Source organism: Procambarus clarkii, chromosome 1 (genome assembly GCF_040958095.1).
Source record: "Procambarus clarkii isolate CNS0578487 chromosome 1, FALCON_Pclarkii_2.0, whole genome shotgun sequence".
In the NCBI taxonomy this organism is placed as follows: domain Eukaryota; kingdom Metazoa; phylum Arthropoda; class Malacostraca; order Decapoda; family Cambaridae; genus Procambarus; species Procambarus clarkii.
In genome coordinates, this window is record NC_091150.1 from 24,601,000 (window position 1) to 24,625,602 (window position 24,603).

At 47.8% G+C, this 24,603-nt stretch overlaps 1 protein-coding gene across 1 annotated transcript in view; it reads left to right on the forward strand.

Annotated features, from left to right (window-relative positions):
* Positions 1-24,603, forward strand: part of Cap-D3 (Chromosome associated protein D3) — a 276,731-nt gene that overhangs the window by 227,983 nt on the left and 24,145 nt on the right. Inside the window, 3 exon segments of the mRNA XM_069323213.1 lie at positions 1,759-1,955; positions 20,282-20,479; positions 21,144-21,281. Coding sequence (XP_069179314.1) covers positions 1,759-1,955; positions 20,282-20,479; positions 21,144-21,281 — 533 coding nt within the window.

A 24,603-nucleotide genomic window follows, 5' to 3' on the forward strand; every position in this document is an offset into this window, starting at 1 on the left:
CCGGCCCAGAGTAACAATTTCCTGAACAATAGGCATTTCATTTACAGGCTCAAACCCCTCAAAGTCTAGTTCTGTCACACATTCAGGCCACAATTTTCTCCAGCCAGAGATCAAGGTTCTTTGAGTCACTTCTTGCCAGGCTTTGTCAACGAGTTTTAAAGCACTACAAATGTTAAAATGGTGTTTCCAGAACTCTTTGAGGGTGAGTTTTGTGGCTTCAGTCACTTCAAAACATTTCCAGAAAAGTGCCCTTTCATAAAGTTTCTTAAAATTTGCTATGATTTTCTGGTTCATAGGCTGAATTAGAGGAGTGGTGTTATGAGGAAGGAACTTTACTGTGAGAAAATTACTGTATCTGTGCAACAATTCATCTTCCAAGCTTGGAGGATGAGCAGGAGCATTGTCGAGGAGAAGCAGGGCCTTGAGTGGCAAATGTTTCTCCTGCAGATATTTTTCTATGACAGGGCACACCACTTCATTCACCCACTCCGAAAAAAAAAAATCCTAGTCACCCATGCCCTTTTATTAGCCCTCCACATGACACACATTTGGATTTTCTGCACTTTATATTGTTTGAAAACCCTTGGATTTTCAGAATGATACACAAGCAAGGGTTTAATTTTCAAATCGCCACTCACATTTGAACACAGCACAAGCGTAAACCTATCTTTCATATGCTTGTGTTCAGGCAATGATTTTTCCTCCTTGGTAATGTATGCCCTCTTCGGCAATCTTTTCGAGAACAGTCCTGTCTCATCACAATTAAACACTTGTTGCGGTAGGTATCCCTCAGCCTCTGCAAACTTTAAATTCTTCAATAAATCTTTCAGCCGCTGGTTTGTCTGAGCTGGCAGCCTTCCCATGCCTCACAACACTATAAATACCACTTCTTTTTCCAAATTTGTCAAACCATCCCCAGCTTGCCTTAAAGTCTATCGTATCTGCATTCTTTCCAGGGGTTTTCTTTACAAGGTCTTCGTGCAATACCCTGGCTTTCTCACAAATGATGGCCTCTGAAACACTATCACCTGCTAAATCCTTGTTGTGTATCAAAATTAATAACAACTTTTCCACTTCCTCAAGTATTTGTGGTCTTTGTTTTGTGATTATTCTTACGCCTTTTGCCACTTTAGCACTCATTATGTCCTTTTTCTTGCCAAGTATAGTGCATATCGTTGACGTGGCTTTGTTGTACTGCCTACCAAGTTCAACTACACGTGTACCATTTTCATGCTTCCGAATGATCTCTTGTTTTTCCTCTATTGTCATCCTCACATGTGCTTTCTTGCCTTGATCCTTACCACTGGCTTTCTTGGGACCCATGGTGAGATATATAATAACAACTTTTATGGTCAAATGGCCAAAAATCCAACAAAACACAGTAAATCCTTGTGAAGAAATCAGGCGGGATAGTCACTAGGTGCAAGGCATTGGTAAACTGAGGGGGCAATAGCCATGTCACCACGTGCTAGGTTGGCCTGTACGCTTATCAACACCCTCGTCTTTCGAGGCAATGCTCGTATTCTGATATAAATTTTCCGAGCAAATCCTGTCCGTATTCTGAAAAACTCGTATACAGGGACACTCGTATTCCGAGGTACCATTGTACTGTTATTTCATGAATGTAAAATAATTATGATATACTATATATTCAGTTCTGTAACTTAAAATTAATACTGTATAGTAAATTATTTATTTGAGCTTTCTTTTTCTATTCCTATGAATACTGTACTATTTTACCCTGAAATATTTACGCAGGTGGAATAGTTAATGGTCGTATCAAACTGACCTTCACTAGCCAGCCCATGTTAGAAGACACACTCACAGTGCTCAGCAGTGATGAGATAAAGCTTGCTTCATTGAAATCCAGACCAGAGGACATTGATCAACCCACAGACCAGGCAGAGCAAGCAGCTATGGCGGGGATGGTCATAAAGAAGACGATTATCTCTCAGGTTCGGTTGTTTCATTGCTCTTTGTGATTTAAAATGAAAATGATTGAATTTGGAAACATTTTGACATTAACTTTACCTGAACATTTATAAAAACAACAACATATATGTCCTTAACAACTGCACCATGAAATTTTAGCCAAAAACAGGTGCGCAGTCCAGGGGTTCGATAACATGCCCATGTTTTTCCATTTGTTTGGAATTGTTATAGTTGTTTGATTTTGGTGTAAGTTAATCCAGTACTACACATGGATAAAGGATTGATGCTATAATAACCATGAAAATAAAATACAAAATGTTCTAAAAATACTTAATTATTGCCCATCTTAAAAATTTGGAAGTTATTGCCTGTCAGCCAACAAAATCAAGTACAAAATATTTGTACAAATATATTATTAAAATATGATATGAAATGGGAAGAGATGTAGTGGAGGTAAAAGTGGCACTACAAAAAAAAATTGTAGAAAATGTAGCCATAACTCCTAGACGGCACTTGGGATTATAGCTTGGAACACCACTAGGCGCAAGAATTTCTTTTTTCTAAGATTGTTAACAGGCAAAAGGTAATCGGTCAAGTTAATGCAGAAGGTTATCGGCCAGGCAAAGTATTAATTAACACTTTGCCTGGCTGATAACTCATAATGCATCCTTATGTGAATATACAGTACTCAGTCTGGGCGAGGACGCACGCTGTATCCCAAATTAAAATGTTCTTTAAAAATCCAATTTTCTGGGGGGGAACCCCATCGGCTCCCCAGAGCTATCCAGGCTGATGTTGCTAATGTCAGACTTTGGCATCAGTCATGTGTATGGAGTTCTTAGGCTTACCAGGGACCATGAGCCACAACCTGGCCCCCTCAGAGAGAGGCATAAGGAGCAATGGCCTATAGAAACCCCCATGTGGTTGGAAGCATTCTATGTCTGCCATCGACCAGGTTAGGCGCCCAGGAAGGTAAGCATCCCAAAACCAACCCTTATTCTGGTTAGGAAATTGCTATTGAGAGCCAAACTAGTAAACAGAACTCCCAAAATAAAAACGAGCTAACGAGCATGACGTCACCACATCGCCCCACTGTCGTCTACGCAACTCCCCCCTTCCCGGGAGGGGGAAGAGGGAACCCCAGACCCCTTGCACCGGCAACCCAAGACCCCAGTTCTGAGGTTGATGCGCTAGGCAGAAGTCATGTGCTCTGGCTCCAGTTTTAGTCTCAGCTCTGTGCCTTGTGGCGTGGTGGCTGTCATATAGGGAGTGTGCAAGCCAGGAGTAATTCTTCAGTACTCGGGCTGCATGCGCCTAGGGTTACCTTCCCTAGGTGCCCAGTAAGTACAGTATCCCCTCAATTTAATGACCTCTTTTATGCCGATCTGCCGGTAATAACGACCGGTTTGGGAAACCGGTATCTGGAGCCTCATATATAATGTCTGGCGGTCGATATAACCGTAAGTCGGTATTGGGTTTGTTTTGGTATTGGCGGCCCCTCACATGGCAACAGTCCACCGACCTCCAAGGCACTGAGGGAGGGAGGCATTGAGTGGGAAAGGCAGGGAGATTGGTGGTGGTGAGGGAGGCAGGGAGAGTGGTGGTGGTGAGGGAGGCAGGGAGAGTGGTGAGGGAGGCAGGGAGAGTGGTGAGGGAGGCAGGGAGAGCGGTGAGGGAGGCAGGGAGAGCAGTGATGGTGGTGGTGGTGAGGGAGGGAGGGAGGGAGGGAGCGAGAGTGTTGGTGGAGTGGTGAGGGAGGCGTGTTGCTGACCAGGCGATGGTTGCCAAACCTCTCACCCACACTATATTAAAAATTTTAATCTTAGTTGTAAAATATTCATGACAAAATGTTAATTTTTGTATATTACTATACATTATTAATCATTAACTTGTTTTATGGTTTTATGGAGGGAAGAGTAGGGTTGAGGGAGGGAGGGAAGATGGGGGGGGGGGGTTGAGGAAAGAATAGGGGTGAGGGAGGGAGGTGTTTGGTTAATATGGTTCACTTGTTGTGTGGTCCACTTGTCCACTTGTGTGAGCCAACTTGTCATATGATGGAATTACTAATTGTATTCTATGATAGAAAGGGCATTAGCACGGGAACTAACTTCGAGCGCAATTACACAATGAACTTTATTTCATTTTAGTTATGTAAAATATATCTTACCCGAATGTTACTCGAAATATTAGCGACACTTCAACAACTTCGGAAATACCAGAGCTCCGGAAATAACGACCTGGGTACAGCCCCATGTAGGTCTTTAAATCGAGTGGATGCTGTACTGCCCTTCGGGCTTGGGGCCACCTTCCACAAGTTCCTTGGGTTCTGCCTCTGCTTGGCCGTTTACTGCTCGGTTTTTGACCGCCCTTTGTGTGCTAGGGTGTTCTGTCTCCCTTGTTTGCCTTAAGGGATGGGGTAGTTTGCACTGGTAAGGGGTGCAGGGTACTGTGCAGTTTCTTTTCACCAATCATAGCCGGCTGATTCTGTTCCGCCTGGGTACGCTGTACTCTTGCGGGGTTTTCTTTTTCTTTTTCTTTGCCTGCCTGGTGGGGGTCTGCCTTGGTTTTTGCCCCCTGTGTACTCAGTATTCTTCTCTATTCTGGTGGCTCCCCCTGCTTGGTTCCTGTGAGTGTACACATTCCGGGTGTTCAGTTCTTAGAAAGTTGTGTGGTAGACTTGGGCGCCAGTTAGCAGTACCCTGCCTGGGCTTCCCTGAGCGTGAGTTCTGTCTCAGGACCCTAGGAATCCCCTTGGGGGTGCGTGGGTCCAGTGGATGTGAACCCTGAGTCCCCTCTTGCTTTGTACGAGTTCGAGGGCTGCTCTGTCCCCCTTGTCTCAGGGTGACTCTCATTGTTTTTGCCTCTGTCAGTTGCCTGTTGGGTCGGTGGCACCTTCGACCCGGAGTCCTGTGAGTTTTGTTGCTTGTTTGTGACTCGGTTACCCAGTCCTATGCTGACTATGCGGGTGCAGGCAGCACGAGCATTGCACGTTGGGTTCAGGTGGTTGCAACGCGCTAGGTTGCTCCGGAAGCCCTGAGGCTGCCTCGTTTTGGTTGTTGTGACGGGGCTTGGGGGGTGTTGGTTGCTTCGGTTTTGTTTCCGTCCATGCCCCCCATGTCTTTTCCCCCTGTTGTGGTTTAGTCTGGTTCCCTCCTTCCTCTCTGCATTCAGATCCTCACCGTCTGTGAGTTCGGGGTCAGGGCGGGGTTTCAATGGTCTTGAGACTCGGGCAGTCTCAGGGATTTCCCCTTCAGGGGGGTAGCGACGGAGGCCTTCGAGCTTGTTCCTCGAGCCGTGATGTATAGATCTGCCAGTGGGCTCCCTTTCTTAGTACTTAACCAGCTGCTCCGGCTTTTTCTTGTGAGGCTGGGGCTTTGGGGGGACAGCTCGGCCCCGGGTCTTGCCATGGAGATTTCCGAGCTTGGGGAGGGGCTGACTTGGAGGGCCTCAGGCCCCCCGTTGAACCCCGCCGGGGCTTTCTACCTTCTAAGCGGGGTTTGCTGTTATGGGGAGTTGGGGTTTTCCTTTCCTCCCTCTGCGTACGAGTTGTTGGGCGTTGGCCCCTCCACTGGTTTGGTTCCTTGTCCATACGGGTCAGTTGGTTCCGTTCTGTTGGTGGGTATTCTTCTCTGTTTTCTCACCCTTCTTCTCTGTGACAGGACTTGTCCATCATGTCGAGGTCGTGTTCCCCTCATATCGGGGTTCTGCATGACCTTAAGTCTCGGGTGCGACTGTGTTTTTATAAGCCTTTGTGATTTTGTGCTTGCTTCTGTAGGATCTCAAAGGATCGGGAAGGTCTTCGATTCTTTCCGTATTATTGGAATGTCTGTTGTCTTCCAGTGAGGCCTTTCTAGGACTACCTCCAGTTCTTTCTAGGACTCGTTGGTCCTCTTCCGTGCTTTATCTTGGTTTTCGGTACTGTCTCGTTCTTTTGTACTTATATCTTCTATCCGTGTTCTGTCTCTGCACTGCTAATATTCCTTAAATACTCCTTATTGGTGCCCTCCCTGCTAGGCGGGTTGTGTGGTTTGGACCTCATGCGTCCTGCACATGCACCGTGGAGTTTGTTTTGTTTATGGATGGTGTAATTACCTAAGTGTAATTACCTAAGTGTAGTTACAGGATGAGAGCTACGCTCGTGGTGTCCCGTCTTCCCAGCACTCTTTGTCATATAACGCTTTGAAACTACTGACGGTCTTGGCCTCCACCACCTTCTCCCCTAACTTGTTCCAACCGTCTACCACTCTGTTTGCGAAAGTGAATTTTCTTATATTTCTACGGCATCTGTGTTTAGCTAGTTTTTATCTATGACCTCTTGTTCTTAAAGTTCCAGGTCTCAGGAAATCTTCCCTATCAATTTTATCAATTCCTGTTACTATTTTGTATGTAGTGATCATATCACCTCTTTTTCTTCTGTCTTCTAGTTTTGGCATATTTAATGCCTCTAACCTCTCCTTGTAGCTCTTGCCCTTCAGTTCTGGGAGCCACTTAGTAGCATGTCTTTGCACCTTTTCCAGTCTGTTGATGTGCTTCTTAAGATATGGGCACCACACAACTGCTGCATATTCTAGCTTTGGCCGAACAAAAGTCGTGAACAATTTCTTTAGTATATTGCCATCCATGTATTTAAAAGCAATTCTGAAGTTAGAAAGCGTGGCATAAGCTCCTCGCACAATATTCTTTATGTGGTCCTCAGGTGATAGTTTTCTATCTACAACCACCCCTAGATCTCTTTCTTTATCAGAATTCTTTAAAGATTTCTCACATAATATATAGGTTGTGTGGGGTCTATGTTCTCCTATTCCACATTCCATAACATGGCATTTATTAACATTAAATTCCATTTGCCAAGTGACGCTCCATGTACTTATTTGGTCCAGGTCTTCTTGAAGGGCATGACAATCATCTAAGTTTCTTATTCTTCCTATTATCTTAGCATCATTAGCAAACATGTTCATATAATTCTGTATACCAACTGGTAGATCATTTATGTAGACAATAAACATCACTGGTGCAAGAACTGAACCCTGTGGTACTCCACTTGTGACATTTCTCCATTCCGATACATTGCCTCTGATCACAGCCCTCATTTTTCTATCAGTCAGAAAATTTTTCATCCATGTTAGAAGCGTACCTGTCACTCCTCCAATATTTTCCAGTTTCCAGAACAACCTCTTATGTGGAACTCTGTCAAAAGCCTTTTTTAGGTCCAGATGGATGCAGTCAACCCAACCATCTCTTTCCTGTAATATCTCTGTTGCTCGATCATAGAAACTGAGTAAATTCGATACACAGGATCTTCCAGATCGAAAACCATACTGTCTGTCTGATATTATATCATTTCTCTCCAGGTGTTCTACCCATTTAGATTTAATTATTTTTTCCAATATTTTGACTATTATACTTGTCAATGATACTGGTCTATAATTAAGGGGGTCTTCCCTGCTTCCACTTTTGGTTTGTGCTGTGTACACAAGTGTTGGTGTTCCGCGTTCTCTCTCAGGTGCTTCGCCTCTCTCATTCCTCATATCTCTCCAGTAGATACCGAGCCCCGTAGATACTGGGGTGTGTTCTGGTTTACCAACACGGGGAGGACTCCTAGTTTTTCTCTGCATATGGGTGTGGGGCGCCACATTCGCCTCTATTCTACTTTTCTCCTTCACGTGTAGCTCTGGCCTTATTCCACTAGCGATGCTCCCAGAATATTCTCGGCTAAGATGTGTCATGGCACGTTAGTGCCTACGCTCTGCAGGAGAGTTTGTGGTTGGGCATCTCTTTCGGCCAGGCGCTAGTTCGTGGTTTTTGGATGAGTGTTGGGGTTTTGTTTGGCCCATTGTGTGTTTCTTCCTGTGGCCTTCCTTGTTTGTCTGTGTTCTTTGTTACACTGTGGGGCTTGGCCCTGTCTGTCGTTGTTGTATCTTGGACACTCATTCCTTGACAGTCGTGCAGTGCCTGGCTGAGCCCTTCCATATACATTGGATTCTCTGTGTGTAGTTGGTCATGTCCCTTTCGTTCCCGATTGTTGCCTGTCTTCTTCGTTCCCGATTGCTGCCTGTCTTCTTCGTTCCTCATCTTCCTTCTACACTCTTGTCCCTAGCTGCTGGTGCTTGGACTGTTTTTCTGTTTTTTCTTGCATTTTCTGTTTTTTCACATTTTCTTCTACATATTGTTGTGTGTTTTAGTATGTGCTTCTTGGCTCTACTAATGCTAGGTTGGACTTTGTTCATTATCAGTTCCCTGCTTTTGCACCGCCCCTGTGTTGGGTTCTGGTCCTGAGTTTTCATCTTCTCCTTGTTTGGCACTTCCAGCTTCTGAGTTGCCCTGTATGCAGGAGGATGTAGCTTCCGTTCTTCCTCTCCTGCCCCTGCAGTTTCTTTTCGTTGGGCCGGGAGGTGCGAGGTTTCAGGCCCAGGCTCCGGCCTTTTTCTTTGTGTTCATTTTCAGGCGGTGCATTTTTGTTTTGTGCTGTTCCCATCCTGGTGTGTTCTCCTCATACCTTACTTGGTATTGGGTGCTTCGTTCTGCCCTGCTGGGGCTGCGTTCGCCGCTCTAGTGGGATGAGGTGTCCCCGCTTTTCGCTTTGCGTTTTGGCTTGCGGTGCTCGCTTCCTTGTTGGCCTCGGCCTGGGCCCTGGCTTTTCTTTTTTCATTGCAATTTTGTCCTTGCTGGTTGTGGAGTCTGTGTTTCAGTGTTTTTCTGCTGGCGACTTCCAAGTGTCATCCTTTGCCAGACTTGTTGGTCCTTCAGGGGTCCTGGGGGTTCCTCCCAGGAGGTGCGTTTCTGCTCGCCCAGGTTGGTTCTTTCCAGGCTTGCCGGATTTGAGTTCCTGATTTTCCGGGCTTACTCTGCCAGTTGGCATTTTCTTGATCTCGCGGTGTCACTTCTCATGAGTCTCACGTCGGAACCACAGTGTCTCCAATCTCCTGGCGAGCTTGCTAGCATTTGGGAAGTTTTCTGTACAGCAGACGTTCCATCTGGTTCCTTGCCGGCCTGGGTTTCCGTCTCTGCTTGCTCGGTGTTCACACCCACGGTTTTCCCGCAGCTCCGCCTCTTCCTATGCTCGATTTGTCCATGGCAGGGCTGGTTCGGTTCTGCCTCGAATCTCTCACCATCTGTTGGGGATCAGGTGACTTCAGTGCTGATCAGGGGTTTTCAGTGCTATCCTCTACCCTCTTGTTATGTTTGGGTTTCTTAACCGGTTAGCAACACCTTGCCCGGGCTTCCCATAGTTGTTACCCCTATGGGCCCTGGAAACCCCTGTCTGGGCTCGGGGGACCATTGAATGTGTCTTCTGGGTACCACCCCATCTTGTACGGGATCGTTGGTTGCTGTGCCCTTGTTTCCGGGTGACAGTCGCCATTTTTACCTCCGTCATGCTGCCTGTTGGGTCACTGACACCTTGACCCGGAGTCTTGCGAGTGGTTCTCTGCTTGTTCTCCAGTACTCTCCTGATGTTATTACTGTTCAGAGTACAGGTGGCGTCCGTGTTGCAAGCTAGGTTGCTCCAACATGCTAGGTTGGTTTCCCCACTCGGATGCCCTGAGGCCGCTCCGTTTTGGTTAGGTGCTATTCGCTCCTTTCCATCCCTGTTCCCAGCTCCGGACCGTCTGCGGGTTTCGGGGTCGGGGCAGGGTTTAGTTGGGGCAGAGACTCGAGCGGTTTTCGGGGGCTGCCCCGTTCGGGTTGGGAGACGGAGGTTTTCGAGCCTGTTCCTCCTGCCAAGGCTTCTGGATCTTACCAGCGGCCCTTTCTTGCTGCCTTTCCCATGGACTCTTGCTTTTCTTTAAGGGGGGGAGGGCTTGGTGGACGGCTCTGCCCCGGGGCCTCTGTTGTTGGTTCCCGGGGCTGTGGGGGATGCCTGCTAACAGTTCTGGGGTGGTTTGGCCCTGTCGGGGTTTTTCGCCCATCCAATCTGCTTGCTTCCCATTTTTGCTGGCGTGTTTTTCTATCTTTAGCGTCGGCCACAGCCCCTGCTGCCGGCTATTTTCGTCTGCCGGTTTCCCGGCGTGGCCACCAGGGCGGCGTTGCAGTTTGTTTACATGCGACTGGGTGTGCGAGCGAGCGTCTGGGGTGAGTTTTTCAACCTTTTTTCATGGGTTTTATTCTCCTGTTGTCGTTTCTTTGCTTTTCTGGTGTTTTCTGCCCGTTTCCTGTTCCTCTGGGTACGTTTGGGTGTTGATTTACACCAGGTTTCCCTTTTTTGTCTGTTTTGGAACTGGGCCCTGGGGTTTGGGCTCAGTGTCCCTGGCTGTTATACTTGCTCCCACACCTTGTCCCTCAGTTTTCGGTCTGTTATGACTGTTTCCCAGGGGGTTCTGTCTGGGGGCTGTGCTTTGCCTTTCTGTGGTGTTCTCCGCCGGCAAATGTGGTGGTTTGGGCTCCCCCTGGTTCGATTCTGGGTTCCTTTTGGTTCTTTGGTTTCGTTCCAGAGGTTTCTTCCTCTTGGGCCCCTTTTGTGGGTTCAGGGGGCTTTGTTTCCTCATGTGATCCGGTTTCTGCCTTCAGGAGTTCCGGGGGTCTTCCTGGCTTGCAGACTGATCTTTTTGGGTCTTGGTACATGTTGTGGTCGTGCTGGGACTTTGAGGTTTTGTTGTCGAGGTGGGCCTTTTGATGCAGTTTTGTGCCTTCTTTGCCTGGCCGTTGTGGTGTGCTCTGCTCACTGGTCGGCGACTTGTACTTTCTTTTCCAATGTATGTGTACTTACCTAATTGTACTTACCTAATTGTGCTTGCGGGAGTTGTGCTTTGGCTCTTTAGTCCCGCCTCTCAACTGTCAATCAACTGGTGTACAGATTCCTGAGCCTACTGGGCTCTATCATATCTACATTTGAAACTGTGTATGGAGTCAGCCTCCACCACATCACTGCCTAATTCATTCCATTTATTAACTACTCTGACGCTGAAAAATTCTTTCTAACATCTCTGTGGCTCATCTGGGTACTAAGTTCCCACCTGTGTCCCCGTGTTCATGTTCCACCTGTGCTGAAGAGTTTGTCTTTGTCCACCCTGTCAATTTCCCTGAGAATTTTGTAGGTGGCTTACACATGTGTGTACGCATGTACATGTTTACGCTGTGTGTGTGTGTGTACATGTGTATACACACGTGTGTGTGTCCACGTGTATATGCGCGTGTGTCACGTACCTTATGTATCTGTGTGTGTACTTTTCTTTCGGAAGGGGTTCTGTTCCCTTCTCTGTTGACGGGGCACTGGGGGATTCTCCCTCTTTGGGGGGGGGGGGTTCAGAGCTGGCGGAGTGGGCTTCTTCCCCTGCGCTTCGTCATGTCATCTTAGTGGGTGCGTTGGACGTGGTCAATCCGCCCCATCCTTCTGGGGTTCCTGTCTGCTCTTTGCGGTCATAGGCCTTTCGCATCTGCGGTTCTTCTGGACTTTTTCAGTCTGCACCTTGGATTCTATGTCCTCCTCAGAGGACTGTTGGGGCCGGGTGCCTGGATGGTGGCCCTGGACCTCCAGGTCACTTCTTGGCACGTTACTCTCCGAGTTTTCTGGGACTGGCACAGTTGGTGGTGGGGCGTCAGGCTTGCTGTTTTTTGTTGCCTTCCCTATTTTGTATTTTGCACGTGGTGTAATTTTTGCATCTTTACCGGATCTTAGTGCCCTCTCTGAGTCTGCTTGAGATTCGGTGTCTGGCCTACCTCGACGACTGGCTGGTGTGGGCTCCCAGTCAGTCCCCTTGTCTGCTTGCCAGGGGTGTGGTTCTTTCCAGATCGCCGGGTTTGGTTTCCTGGTGATCTGGAGGCCATTCCATCTGTTTCCGTCCCAGGTTCGGACCTGAGCCTTGTTTAGGGCTATTGGGCAACTCATTGTCTTTCCCTCCAGAAGTGTTACTGCAGCTGTGGTCCCGCCTCCGGCTGTTCATGAGGGGATCCCGGGTTGCTCAGCGGTTGCTTGAGCAGTTGTGCGGGAGTCTGAACTTTGACGTGCTGGTCTGCCCGCGGGGTTGGGTTTGGCTTCGGCGTCTGTTTGGTTCCTTCGGAGACTCCCCTTCCACCTCTTGCATTTGTTGGGTTCCTTCCTCCTGGAATCTTGTGTTGGTGCTGTGTCACCAGCTTCCTCTTTGGGGTTTTCGGGGTTCCGTGCCTTGGCACCTCCCCGAGCCTTCGCTTGATGTGTTCACGGACGGGTCATCTCTCGGCTGCGGCTTGGTGACCAGTGCTCACCAGGTTGGCCGGGGATAGTGGAGTCTGTCCGTCCGTCAGGTTTACAGCATGGTTTGGGAGTTCGTGGCTGTCTGGTTTGCACTTCAGAGGGTTTGGGTCACTCAGTGCTCTACCCTTCAGCTCCGTTCGGACTGTTCTCTTGCGGTTCTTGCCGGAACCACAGGGTTTCTCTTAGGTATTGACCTTTGGGGTTGGTTCTGTAGTGGCTCGTTTGCTGGATTCTCGGGGTTTGGCTAACTGGGAGGTTCATGTCCGAGGGGTGTCCTGCGTCCTGGCGGACGGCTGTCTCGGTTCCTTCCTCTGTTCGCGGATTGGCCAGTCTTCGCTGACTCGTTTTGTTGGCTCTGTCAGACATATGGACTCCTGGCCATGGACGTCTTTGCGTCGGCATGGACTAGGTGTAGCCATTTTATGTGGTGCCCTTACCCACCAGAGTGACATTCACGGTGGATGCTTTTTCGGCAGGACTGGTCGAGGTGGGAGTACCTGTTCCTCCTCTCCCGGTCCAGCTGTTGCTTCGGGTTCTGGCTCGGTTGCAGCCCATTCCCTCAAGAGCAGTCCTTATGGTTCCTTGGTGGCCGGCCCAGCCTTGTTTTCAGATGCTGCTTAACACTTTAGTGCGCGCGGCACTTGCTGAAAATAAAGCGGGTTGTGCGCGCGGTGTTCTGGGCGCTCAAGCGTAAACACAAAAAAGTGTATAATCTTTTCACGCTCCTAACATCAATTCTCGAGCTACGTTTTTCATTTTGGTATCAATGCGTTGGCAATAAAATTCTCTACAAGATCATATGCATAAAATGTCACCCAAGCATTTGGTATCCCACCACGAAGTAAATAAACACGAAGATGACTCGCCGTGACACCCAAACAGGAAGTAAATGTTCATACTCTTTCGTTTGTTGCCAGCCTCACAGTCATCCTACAGCGCTCATTTTGATATCACTGAACTCGCAATAAAATTCCCCACCCAGACATATGCCTATCAATGTCTAATTATGGTATCGGGTGACCCGCACGAGTGTGGGAACTGGGCGAAGCGTTAGCCGTGATTTCAGCAGTGACGACACTGGTGTGATGCAGCGCTTTGAATGTTTATACTTATTTCACTGTCCTGACATTATTTCTGGAGCTACGTATTTCATTTTTATAGCAATGTGTTCGCAATAGAAAGTTCTATAAGAACATGGGTAGAGTTGGCCAACACAGCGTCAAATAAATTTGCGGTGAATAAAATCTTATGTGTGTTTGTACCCGTGAGCGTCAAAAGTTTTTACTTTGCTCATGTTTTTCAAGTTTATACTTGTTTCACACCGTTTTTTTCTTTTGTATAGTGTTCGGAATAAAATTCCCTACACAGACATATGCATATCAAATACAATTCCTTGGAATTCACAGCTGTAGAGATGACGGAAAACACACAACCGGAACCCGCTCTTGACACTCCAACTCACACCCGCAACACCCGCAACACCCACAAAAAAAGTTTCTCTTGTTTCGTGTATACTTACTTTAGTTTTCGTGCTACAGTTCTCATTTAGGTATCAAAATATTCCTAAGAAAATAGACTACAATACTGAAATAATCTAAGACAATTATGTGTACTTACCAAAGCAAAGACGATTGTAGTAAAATAAGTTGAGCATTTTATCTCCACTCCACCTCCTTCAGGTACTGATTCCTGAAGTTGCTCAACAGATGTTCCTAGGTGGAGTGAAGCTGGTGCGGGTGGTTATTTCTTGTCCACCCAATACACCCTTTTCCTGTGATAAGTGGTGTAACAAGGTATGACGCAAAGTGGAACATCGCATGTCTTGCACGCTATACCAGTTTCCTTCCTGATACCCGACTTTGCACACACTTCACACCTGCGACGTTTGGGGATTTTTACCAGCTCATGTTTCAATTTATAGTTCAGGCGAGTCTCTGCTATAACAACACGTCGCTGTTGTCTCTGGGTTGGCAATAAACTACTGTCTGAATCGTCGCTCTCACTATTGTTTTCAAACACTAATGTGGAATATGAGTTATCTTCATCAGATTTAGCTTCAGCACTAGGTGTAGACGTGAAGAGAGGGCGCCTCACACCCGACGGGCCAGGTGTTGACGGGTCAGCAGCAGGATACACAGGACCAGTGTCATCATTTATGTCTGGAGCATGAACTAGATGCGGAGATGGTGTAGTTGTTGCAGGCCACTCTGCCTTGTCAAATTTCAATAAAGACCAAATAGCAACTTCATGGAACTGGAGCAGTTAGTTTCCTTCGATCATCTGTGTTGGCCTTGTACAATGCATAAGCGTTTTGCAATGCCATTTGCAAGAAATAAAATGTTATTTTCTTGGTCCACTTGTGACATTTCCTGGTGAAATGGTAATACTTTACCATTTGATCAAAGTGGTCAACACCCTTCATGAACTTATTGTAGTCAACAATTGCCTGTGGTTAGTTCACCACAACCTGCTGTAGTCTTACTGTTCCATCTGCCCTGCGAACTCGTTTTCTTTTCTGAACTTTCTTTGTGTCTGCATTGTGTAGGTTGGTAATCATAGAGACAACTCGCTTGTCGCCCGCAACTCGCCCCCTCCTCCTCCTCCTCAGTTTGGCTTTCAGTCTCATCCTCTGTTGAATCATCCCCAAGGGGTCTACGGCCCCCAATTTCAAATTCTTCTTCTACATCCTCACCTTCTGCATCACTTCGTTCATTTTCAGCTTGATCAAAGGCATCCAAGACATTGGGAATCTTGGTGGGAGTGAGCCTCATACCAGCAAACCTCCTATAGATGGCGGTAATCCTGTCTTTTCAACTTGATTCTGAGGCTCCTGTAGCCGAAACATCGCTTGGGCCTGGTGCTGGATCCATTATTGATGAATTTAGTGGGTTATAAACACACACAAACGGGTAATAATCCTTGAAAACGTGCGAGTTTGGCGGCTGAGGGGAGAGAGATCCGATCACGTGACGGATCACTGGGTCACGGCCTGTCACGTGACCCAGTAGGCCGACGTGACTTGCGGCCTACCCGAGAGAACGGGAATTTCATGGCGCGGAGTTTGAAACAAACCCCAAGTAAATCGGATTTAAACTGGATTTTTTACAAATATTTTAAACCGCACCGTAAATTTACGTCGTGATCCAACAAGCGGTTAGGGAAAACGCCCGTAATTCCAAGTCGAAAATCCAGGAAAGTGTTATTAATTAATAGGTGTCTGAACCCAGGGCGTTTTCCCGCGGCTCCGCTTCTTTCGGCAGGTCGAATCGGTCCTGTACGTGACTGGTTCAGCCTTCTCCTTGGCTCTTCACGTCTGGTATTTTGACGAGGGTATCACCATCTCTATGGTGTTCAGGTGGCTTTGTTGACGGTGTCCCACCTGCGAGCTTCGTCTTGGCGACAGTACGACGTTTCGTACGCTTTCTAGTGTCTTGTTTCACCTCCGGCCTGTTCATGCGTTGCCTGAGCTGTCCTGGTCCTTGAACAGGATGCCTTCTTATCTCCTCCTCAGTTTGTGGTAGCCCCTTCGGTTTAGGTTTCTGCTCTTTGGTACTGGTGGTAGATTTGTACGTGTGCAGCCTTTCTCTGTCCTGGCGACGGTCGAGACTGCTGCTTTCTGGAGGGGTTCTGGGGTTTTTGATGCTTGATTGGTTTGGCCAGGGGTGCGTCCTGTGTTGTCCGGTTGCGCTTTTTGCCGTTGCCTGCGTACCGTGTCTGGGGATGCGCTGTAGTTGATCCGGTTCCCCTCGTTCCTTGTTTTCAGGGCTCAGGTCTCCCAGGTCGTCTGCAGAGTTTTTCATTCTTCCAGCCTGCGGTCTGTCTTTGTGCCCGTGCTGTTCAGATGTTTGCATCTTTTGCTGCTGTGTTGGCGACGTCTAGGGCTCATTTCGGGCGCAGGGTTTTGAGGGTCGCACAGGTTCTAAGCCGCCCATTCTTTATGCGTGTCTGCTCCTGTGCGTTCTTGTTGCCTTGGGTCGCAGGTTGCGACCTGTTGTCTCGGCTTTGCGTTGCAGAGTTTGTGGCGGCCGCCTCTCAGGTTAGCCCTTTCTTTTCCTTCTCTTTGGGTATGAAGCTCCAGGGAGCTGTAGGGGCTCCCCACAGAAAACCAGCGTTGAATGTAATGAAATGCCGATTTCTGGGTGAGCCCCGGAGGCTCCCTGGCAACCCTCCCTCCAACCGGTCGGCGGTTTTTTCGCGTTGGTTGAAGCTTAGCGTCCGAATTGAAGCTTGGCAGCCGGCGCGGTAGGTCTGGGGCTCCGCCCTCCCCCTCTCAGGGCGGGGAGGGCTGCGCGGACCATCGACGCGGCAGTATAGTTTGATGTTTGCTTGTTTCCTTGTGATTGTAGGGAGTTTCTACCTCTCTGTTCGGTTTTTTGTTTTAGTTTTTTACCATGTGGGATTTGTTTTGTTATGCCGACCTTTCTTGGTGCCTAACCCCGGTCGATGGCAGATAAGGAAAACCCCAACCACAAAGGGGTTTTCCAGGGCCATTGCTCCCTGAAACCTCTCTGAAAGGGCCAGGTTCTGGCGCTGGTCCCTGGTAGGTCTGAACTCCTTAGTTAATGTCCCAATCTAATATAACATACATTAGCCCGATAAGCTCCAGGGAGCCTCCGGGGCTCACCCAGAAAATGGCGTTTCATTACATTCAGCGCTGGTTTTTTGCCTTGCCGGCAGCTTGTAATTTTCTTTTCAAGTGTATGTGTGTACGCATGTACATGTGTACAGTGTGTGTGTGTGCACATGTGTATGTGCATATGCACGTGTGTGTCACATACCTTGTGTGTATGTGTATATGTATGTGTATGTGTATATACATGATATGTATATATATGTGTGTATGTGTCCTTTTTCTTTCGGAAGGGGCTCTGTTCCCTTCTCTGTTGACAGGGGCGCTGGGGGAGCAGCTTGCTCTGTTGACTCTCAGATGGTCCTGCCGTTGGTAGGCGTTTTTGGTTGTCTTCCGGCCTCTGGTGGCGGTGGAGGACGGCTTCACCCCATTTTGGGGGGTTCAGAGCTGGCGGGGTGGGCTTCTTCCCTTGCGCTTCGTCATGTCATCTTGGTGGGTGCGTTGGGCGTGGTCGATCCGCCCCATCCTTCTGGGGTTCCCGTCTGCTGGTGCTGCGTCACCAGCTTCCTCTTTGGGGTTTTCGGGGTTCCGTGCCTTGGCACCTCCCCGAGCCTTCGCTCGATGTGTTCATGGACGGGTCATCTCTCGACTGGAGCTTTTGTGACCAGTGCTCACCAGGTCGGCCGGGGATGGTGAAGTCTGTCTGTCCGTCGGGCTCACAGCACGGTTCGGGAGTTCGTGGCTGTCTGGTTTGCGCTTTGGAGGGTTTGGGTCACTCGGTGCTCTACCACAGTCTGCACAGGGAGCCGGTCAGCCGAGCGGACAGCACGCTGGACTTGTGATCCTGTGGTCCTGGGTTCGATCCCAGGCGCCGGCGAGAAACAATGGGCAGAGTTTCTTTCACCCTATGCCCCTGTTACCTAGCAGTAAAATAGGTACCTGGGTGTTAGTCAGCTGTCACGGGCTGCTTCCTGGGGGTGGAGGCCTGGTAGAAGACCGGGCCGCGGGGACACTAAAGCCCCGAAATCATCTCAAGATAACCTCAAGATAACCATTCAGCTCCATTTGGACTGTTCTCTGGCGGTTCTTGCCGGAACCACAGGGTTTCTCTTAGGTGTTGACCTTTGGGGTTGGTTCCTTGGAGTAGCTCGTTTGCTGGATTCTCAGGGTATGGATAACAGTGAGTTTCATGTCCGGGGTGTGTCCTGCTTCCTGGCAAACAGCTGTCTCAGTTCATTCCTCTGTTCGCGGATTGGCCAGTCATCGCCGACTCGTTTCGTTGGCTCTGCCGAACGTATGGACCCCTGGCCATAGACGTTATTCACGTCGGCGTGGTCTAGGCGTCGCCCATTTTATGTGGCGCCCTTACCCGCCTGCGAGGCGTTCACGTTGGATGCTTTTCGGCAGGACTGGTCGAGGTGGGGGTACCTGTTCCTGTTCTCCTGGTCCAGCTGTTGCTTCGGGTTCTGGCTCGGTTGCAGCCCATTCCCACGAGAGCAGTCCTTATGGTTCCTTGGTGGCCGGCCCAAGCTTCTTTTCATATGCTGCTTGATAGTGTCCGAACCCGGGGCGTTTTCCTGCGGCTCCGCCTCTTTTGGCAGGTCGGATCGATCCTGTACGTGACTAGTTCGGCCTTCTCCTCGGCTCTTCGCATCTGGTATTTCGACGCGGGTATCACTATCTCTGTGGTGTTCAGGTGGCCTTGTTGACGGTGTCCCACCTGCGAGCTTCGTCTTGGCGACAGTATGATGTTCCTGGTGTTTCTATGCACTTTTTCTTGCTCTTTGTGCGTTGTCTTCTCTTTCGCATCGAGTTGTCTTGTCCTTTCTTGGGTTTTCAGGACTACAGTTATTTGATGTTGCTCCTACTGTTGCCTCGTTTTATGTGGCGCTGGCGGAGCCGCTCCGGCTTGTGTTCAGGGTGGACGTCACATCTACCCCATTTCGTACGCTTTCTCGTGTTTTGTTTCACCTCCAGCCTTCTCATGCGTCGCTTGCGCCGTCCTGGTCCTTGATCAGGGTGCCTTCTTACCTTTTCCTCAGTTTGTGGTAGCCTCTTCGGTTCAGGTTTCAGCTCTTTGGTACTGGTGGTAGATTTGTACGTGTGCAGCCTTTTTCCGTCCTGGCGACAGTCGAGACGGCTGGTTACCAGAGGGGTTCTTGGGACATTGATGCTTGATTGGTTTGGCCGGGGGGTGCGTCCTGTGTTGTCCGGTTGCGCTTTTAGCCGTTACCTGCGTACCGTGTCTGGGGATGTGCTTTGGTTTGATCCGGTTCCCCTCATTTCCCTGTTTCAGGGTTCGGGTCTTCCAGGTCGTCCGCAGAGTTTTTCAGTCTTCCAGCCTGTGGTCTGTCTTTGCGCCCGTGCTGTTCGGACGTTTGCAGCTTTTGCTGCTGTGTCGGTGACGTCTAGGGCTCATTTCGGGCTCAGGGAATTGAGGGTCGCACAGGTTCTTTACCGCCTACTCTTTATGCGCGTCTGCTCCTGTGCATTCTAGTTGCCTTGGGTCGCAGGTTGCATCGTGTTGTCTCGGCTTCGCGTTGCGGAGTTTGTGGCGGCTGCCTCCCGGGTTAGCTGTTTCTTTTCCTTCTCTTTGGGTATGAAGCTCCAGGGAGCCGTAGGGGCTCCCCACAGAAAACCTGCGTTGAATGTAATGAAACACCATTTTCTGGGTGAGCCCCGGAGGCTCCCTGGCAACCCTCCCTCCCACCAGTCGGTGGTTTTTTCACATTGGTTGAAGCTTCGCTTCCGAACTGAAGCTTGGCAGCCAGTGCGGTAGGTCCGGGGCTCCCCCCTTCCCCTCTCAGGGCGGGGAGGGGTGTGTAGACGATCGGCGCGGCAGTAAAGTGTGATGTTTGCTTGTTTGCTTGTTTCCTTGGGAGTGTAGGGAGTTTCTACCTCTCTTCGGTTTTTTGTTTTAGTTTTTTACCATGTGGGGTTTGTTTTGTCATGCCTACCTTTCTACCTTTACCTAACCCCGGTCAATGGCAGATAAGGAAAACCCCAACCACAAGAGGGTTTTCCAGTGCCATTGCTCCCAGAAACCTCTCTGAAGGGGCCAGGTTCTGGCGCTGGTCCCTGGTAGGTCTGAACTCCTTAGCTTATATCCCGGTCTAATATAACAGATTAGCCCGATAAGCTCCAGGGAGCCTCCGGGGCTCACCCAGAAAATGGTGTTTCATTACATTCAACGCTGGTTTTTTAGGTCCCTGGTAGGTCTGAACTCCTTAGCTTATATCCCGGTCTAATATAACAGATTAGCCCGATAAGCTCCAGGGAGCCTCCGGGGCTCACCCAGAAAATGGTGTTTCATTACATTCAACGCTGGTTTTTTAGGTCCCTGGTAGGTCTGAACTCCTTAGCTTATATCCCGGTCTAATATAACAGATTAGCCTGATAAGCTCCAGGGAGCCTCCGGGGCTCACCCAGAAAATGGTGTTTCATTACATTCAACGCTGGTTTTTTAGGTCCAGATAGATGCAGTCAACCCAACCATCTCTTTCATGTAATATCTCTGTTGCTCGATCATAGAAACTGAGTAAATTCGATACACAGGATCTTCCAGATCGAAAACCATACTGTCTGTCTGATATTATATAATTTCTCTCCAGGTGTTCTACCCATTTAGTTATGTCACAAGTGGAGTACCACAGGGTTCAGTTCTTGCACCAGTGATGTTTGTTGTCTACATAAATGATCTACCAATTGGTATACAGAATTATATGAACATGTTTGCTGATGATGCTAAGATAATAGGAAGGATAAGAAACTTAGATGATTGTCATGCCCTTCAAGAAGACCTGGACAAAGTAAGTATATGGAGCACCATTTGGCAAATGGAATTTAATGTTAATAAATGTCATGTTAAGGAATGTGGAATAGGAGAATATAGACCCCACACAACCTATATATTATGTGAGAAATCTTTAAAGAATTCTGATAAAGAAAGAGATCTAGGGGGTGGTTCTAGATAGAAAACTATCTCCTGAGGACCACATAAAGAATATTGTGCGAGGAGCCTATGCCACGCTTTCTAACTTCAGAATTGCTTTTAAATAAATGGATGGCAATATACTAAAGAAATTGTTCACGACTTTTGTTAGGCCAAAGCTAGAATTTGCAGCGGTTGTGTGGTGCCCATATCTTAAGTAGTACATCAACAAACTGGAAAAGGTGCAAAGCTCCAGGGAGTCTCTAGGGCTCACCCAGAAAATGGTGTTTCATTACTTTCAATGCAGGTTTTTCAAGATGGGGAAATGATTACTGGAGGCCTGAGGAAGCAAATGTGTGTTATTTGTATGCATGGAAGTTATGAATCTTATGATATACGGTACTCACATAATCACATGTTGCCTGACACCCCTTAATATGTCGACTGGCACAGTGCAGGGGTTAAAGAGTGAGAGAAATTCGGTAGTACTGTACCATTAAAACAAGTTTTAATATTATGGCTAATGCACATTTTTTCTCTAGGTGGTGAAGAGAAATGTAATTGAAAATATTGTTCCCATCTTAATTGCTGTCAAACACAAGCTGGAAAAGCATCGTTCACCACTGATGAAACATCTTTTGCTCTATCTGAAGGAGATTATGAGGGATTACAAAAATGAGGTAAGCATGTAATGATGTTCTTCCAAGGATTTCAATGTTCAGTAAATCTTCACCTCCATATAGCAGATCCTTCTAAACATTGGTTCAAATCTGGCCACTAAATTTTCCCTCCAAAATTTTGAAACACGAAAGTCCAGTTTCCAGACTTTCAGATTGTAAAATCTGAATTGTAAGTTTATTATGTAAAGTCATTTTCATCAGTTGTACCATTTCCTGTTTTTGCTAATACAGTACTGTATTGTCTTCCAGGGGGAGTCACTTCTGGCTCCCTGATTCTTTCTCAATGAGATGGCTCCTAACAAATATGTTATATCAGTTGTAGAATTTTTAGGCTTACCAAGGACCAGAGCCAGAATCAGGCCCCCTCAAAGAGGTGCAAAGAGCAGATGACAGACTGTCACCTAATTGGGAAAAGCATCCAGAAAGTCAGCCCATCAAAACAGGCAACTGCTCAGTTCCGTAGAGACCGAAGCCTCGCCAAAGCCTAAACAAGCGATCGGATCACTTGAAACTAGCACGTGCTCATTTGCTCCACCACACCCCACAAGTTTGAAAAGATGGCAGGGGAAGAAGGAGCCAGACCCATGCATGGCTTGAGCCCTCAGCTGTTACACTGATGTGGTAGCAACACTTCACTGCAGTATGGTTTGTGGGTTGCTTGTCAGTTGCACAGGGTGCACTCTGCTTCAGCTAAGTGCTTTTGGAACTTTGCCTTTAGTGTGAGCATGGTGTCTAGAGCACTTGGAGCTGCATGTGCTTGGGGCTTATTTTCCTGGGTGCTCCCTAGTGCTGCCCTTGTATTGTCAAAGTTCTCTTTTCTGGTGTGTTCAGGGCTTGCTTCCTTAGAGGTCCTCCTTGCTTGAGGTGGCTTCACCTTAGGTGAGTCAAGGGTCTTTTCAGAGTGGCTCGTGTGTCTAACGTTTATGGTACACCAAGGTCGGCTGTCACAGCTGTCTGCTTCAGGATAGGAATATTAGGTTAGGTTAGAATAGGTTGGGTTCTTACTCCAGGTCTTCCACTTTCTACTGTGGGTGGATGAGCAGGGAAACATGTCCTTTCTAGCATAACCTGGAAGGAGGCTCCCCTTTTCCAGGCTCTCAGAGGGGAGGGGGGGGGAGGGGGAGTCCAGAGAGATATGTTGCCATGCTAGGCGCTCCTTAAAGGTACCCTCCATCAACTGCCAAAATTTGTTTATCTCCTACCTGTAGGTTCTTGATGCCGTAAGAATATAAGTTATACGTTGTCGGGAGCACCAACCTGGAGAGGGGGATAAGCTGCCGTCTGGTCCTCAGAAGATCCTGCCTATGTAGCCCCGAACGTTTTTTTGCTGCTTCCTGTAGGATCTTTTCTCGGTATCTTCTGTCACTGGAAAACGACCATAGCATATCCAAATCCTTTTTGAGTTCGTGGTCCTCACTTGTTATCTGCTTTATTCAGATGCCTAACAAATAGGGAAGATATCCCTTGAAGGATGTTGGATGACAGGAAGTATATAAGAGATAAGAATGCAAGTTAGAATCCTTGTGGAACACTTTAGTTTGGAGTCCCTTTTCTCTGTCCAGATATTCATAGGTGTCGAGGAAAGGCAGCTCCTTAGGGCTAGATTCCATGGTAAAACCTAAATCTGAGTGAACACCATTAGCCCATGTGTGAAAATTCTTGACCTCTACCTCCCTGCCCGCCATTACTCCAAAAATGTTATAAATAGAGTGGAACCTTGGTCTACGAATGTAATCTGTTCCAAGAGACGGTTCATTCACCAAAACGAATTTTCTCATAAGAAATAATGTCAATTGAATTGATCTGTTCCATACACCTAAAAAATATAAACTTAAAAATACATTTTATACTGGATATTACTCATTTTCTGTGGGAGCCCCTACGGCTCCCTGGAGCTATTGGACTAATGTGTGATATATTAAAATGGGGCATTAGTCTATGGAGTTCGACCTACCAGGATCCACGAGCCAGAACCTGGCCCCTTCAGAGAGGTTTCAGGGAGCAATGGCACTGGAACCCCCCCTCCCATGGTTGGGGGTTTTCCTTATCTGCCACCAACACGGGTTAGGTACCCAGAAAGATAGGCACAACAAAACAAACCCCACATGGTAAGAAAATAACAATTAAAAACCGAAAAGAAGGGGTAAAACTCCCTCCACTCCAGAGGAAACAAGTAAACGTCACACTTCACTGGCGTGCCACTCGTCTGTGCAGCCCTCCCCTCCCCGAGAGGGGAATGGGAGAGCCCCCGGACGTCCCCGCACCGGCTACTCAGCACTCCAGTTCGTCAGCTAATGTAGACCGAGACGGACGTCTTCTCTGGCCTCGATTTCCAAGGCGGTGTTTTGCCTTCGTAGCGACCTCTCCTGTGTTATTGTGTGTGGTGGCCAAGTGTTCCTCATCAGTGCCGTGGGTGCATGCACTTATGGGCATCCATCCCTGGGCACCCTGTGAGTACTGGCCTTGCATAATTACCTAAGTGTAGTTACAGGATGAGAGCTACGCTCGTGGTGTCGCGCCTTCCCAGCACTCTTTGTCATATAACGCTTTGAAATTACTGACGGTCTTGGCCTCCACCACCTTCTCACCTAACTTGTTCCAACCGTCTACCACTCTGTTTGCGAAAGTGAATTTTCTTATATTTCTTCGGCATCTGTGTTTAGCTAGTTTATATCTATGACCTCTTGTTCTTAAAGTTCCAGGTCGCAGGAAATCTTCCCTATCGATTTTATCAATTCCTGTTACTATTTTGTATGTAGTGATCATATCACCTCTTTTTCTTCTGTCTTCTAGTTTTGGCATATTTAATGCCTCTAACCTCTCCTCGTAGCTCTTGCCCTTCAGTTCTGGGAGCCACTTAGTAGCATGTCTTTGCACCTTTTCCAGTTTGTTGATGTGCTTCTTAAGATATGGGCACCACACAATCGCTGCATATTCTAGCTTTGGCCTAACAAAAGTTGTGAACAATTTCTTTAGTATATCGCCATCCATGTATTTAAAAGCAATTCTGAAGTTAGAAAGTGTAGCATAGGCTCCTCGCACAATATTCTTTATGTGATCCTCAGGTGATAGCTTTCTATCTAGAACCACCCCTAGATTTCTTTCTTTATCAGAATTCTTTAAAGATTTCTGACATAATATATAGGTTGTGTGGGGTCTATGTTCTCCTATTCCACATTCCATAACATGACATTTATTAACATTAAATTCCATTTGCCAAGTGGTGCTCCATATACTTATTTTGTCCAGGTCATCTTGAAGGGCATGACAATCATCTAAGTTTCTTATCCTTCCTATTATCTTAGCATCATCAGTAAACAAC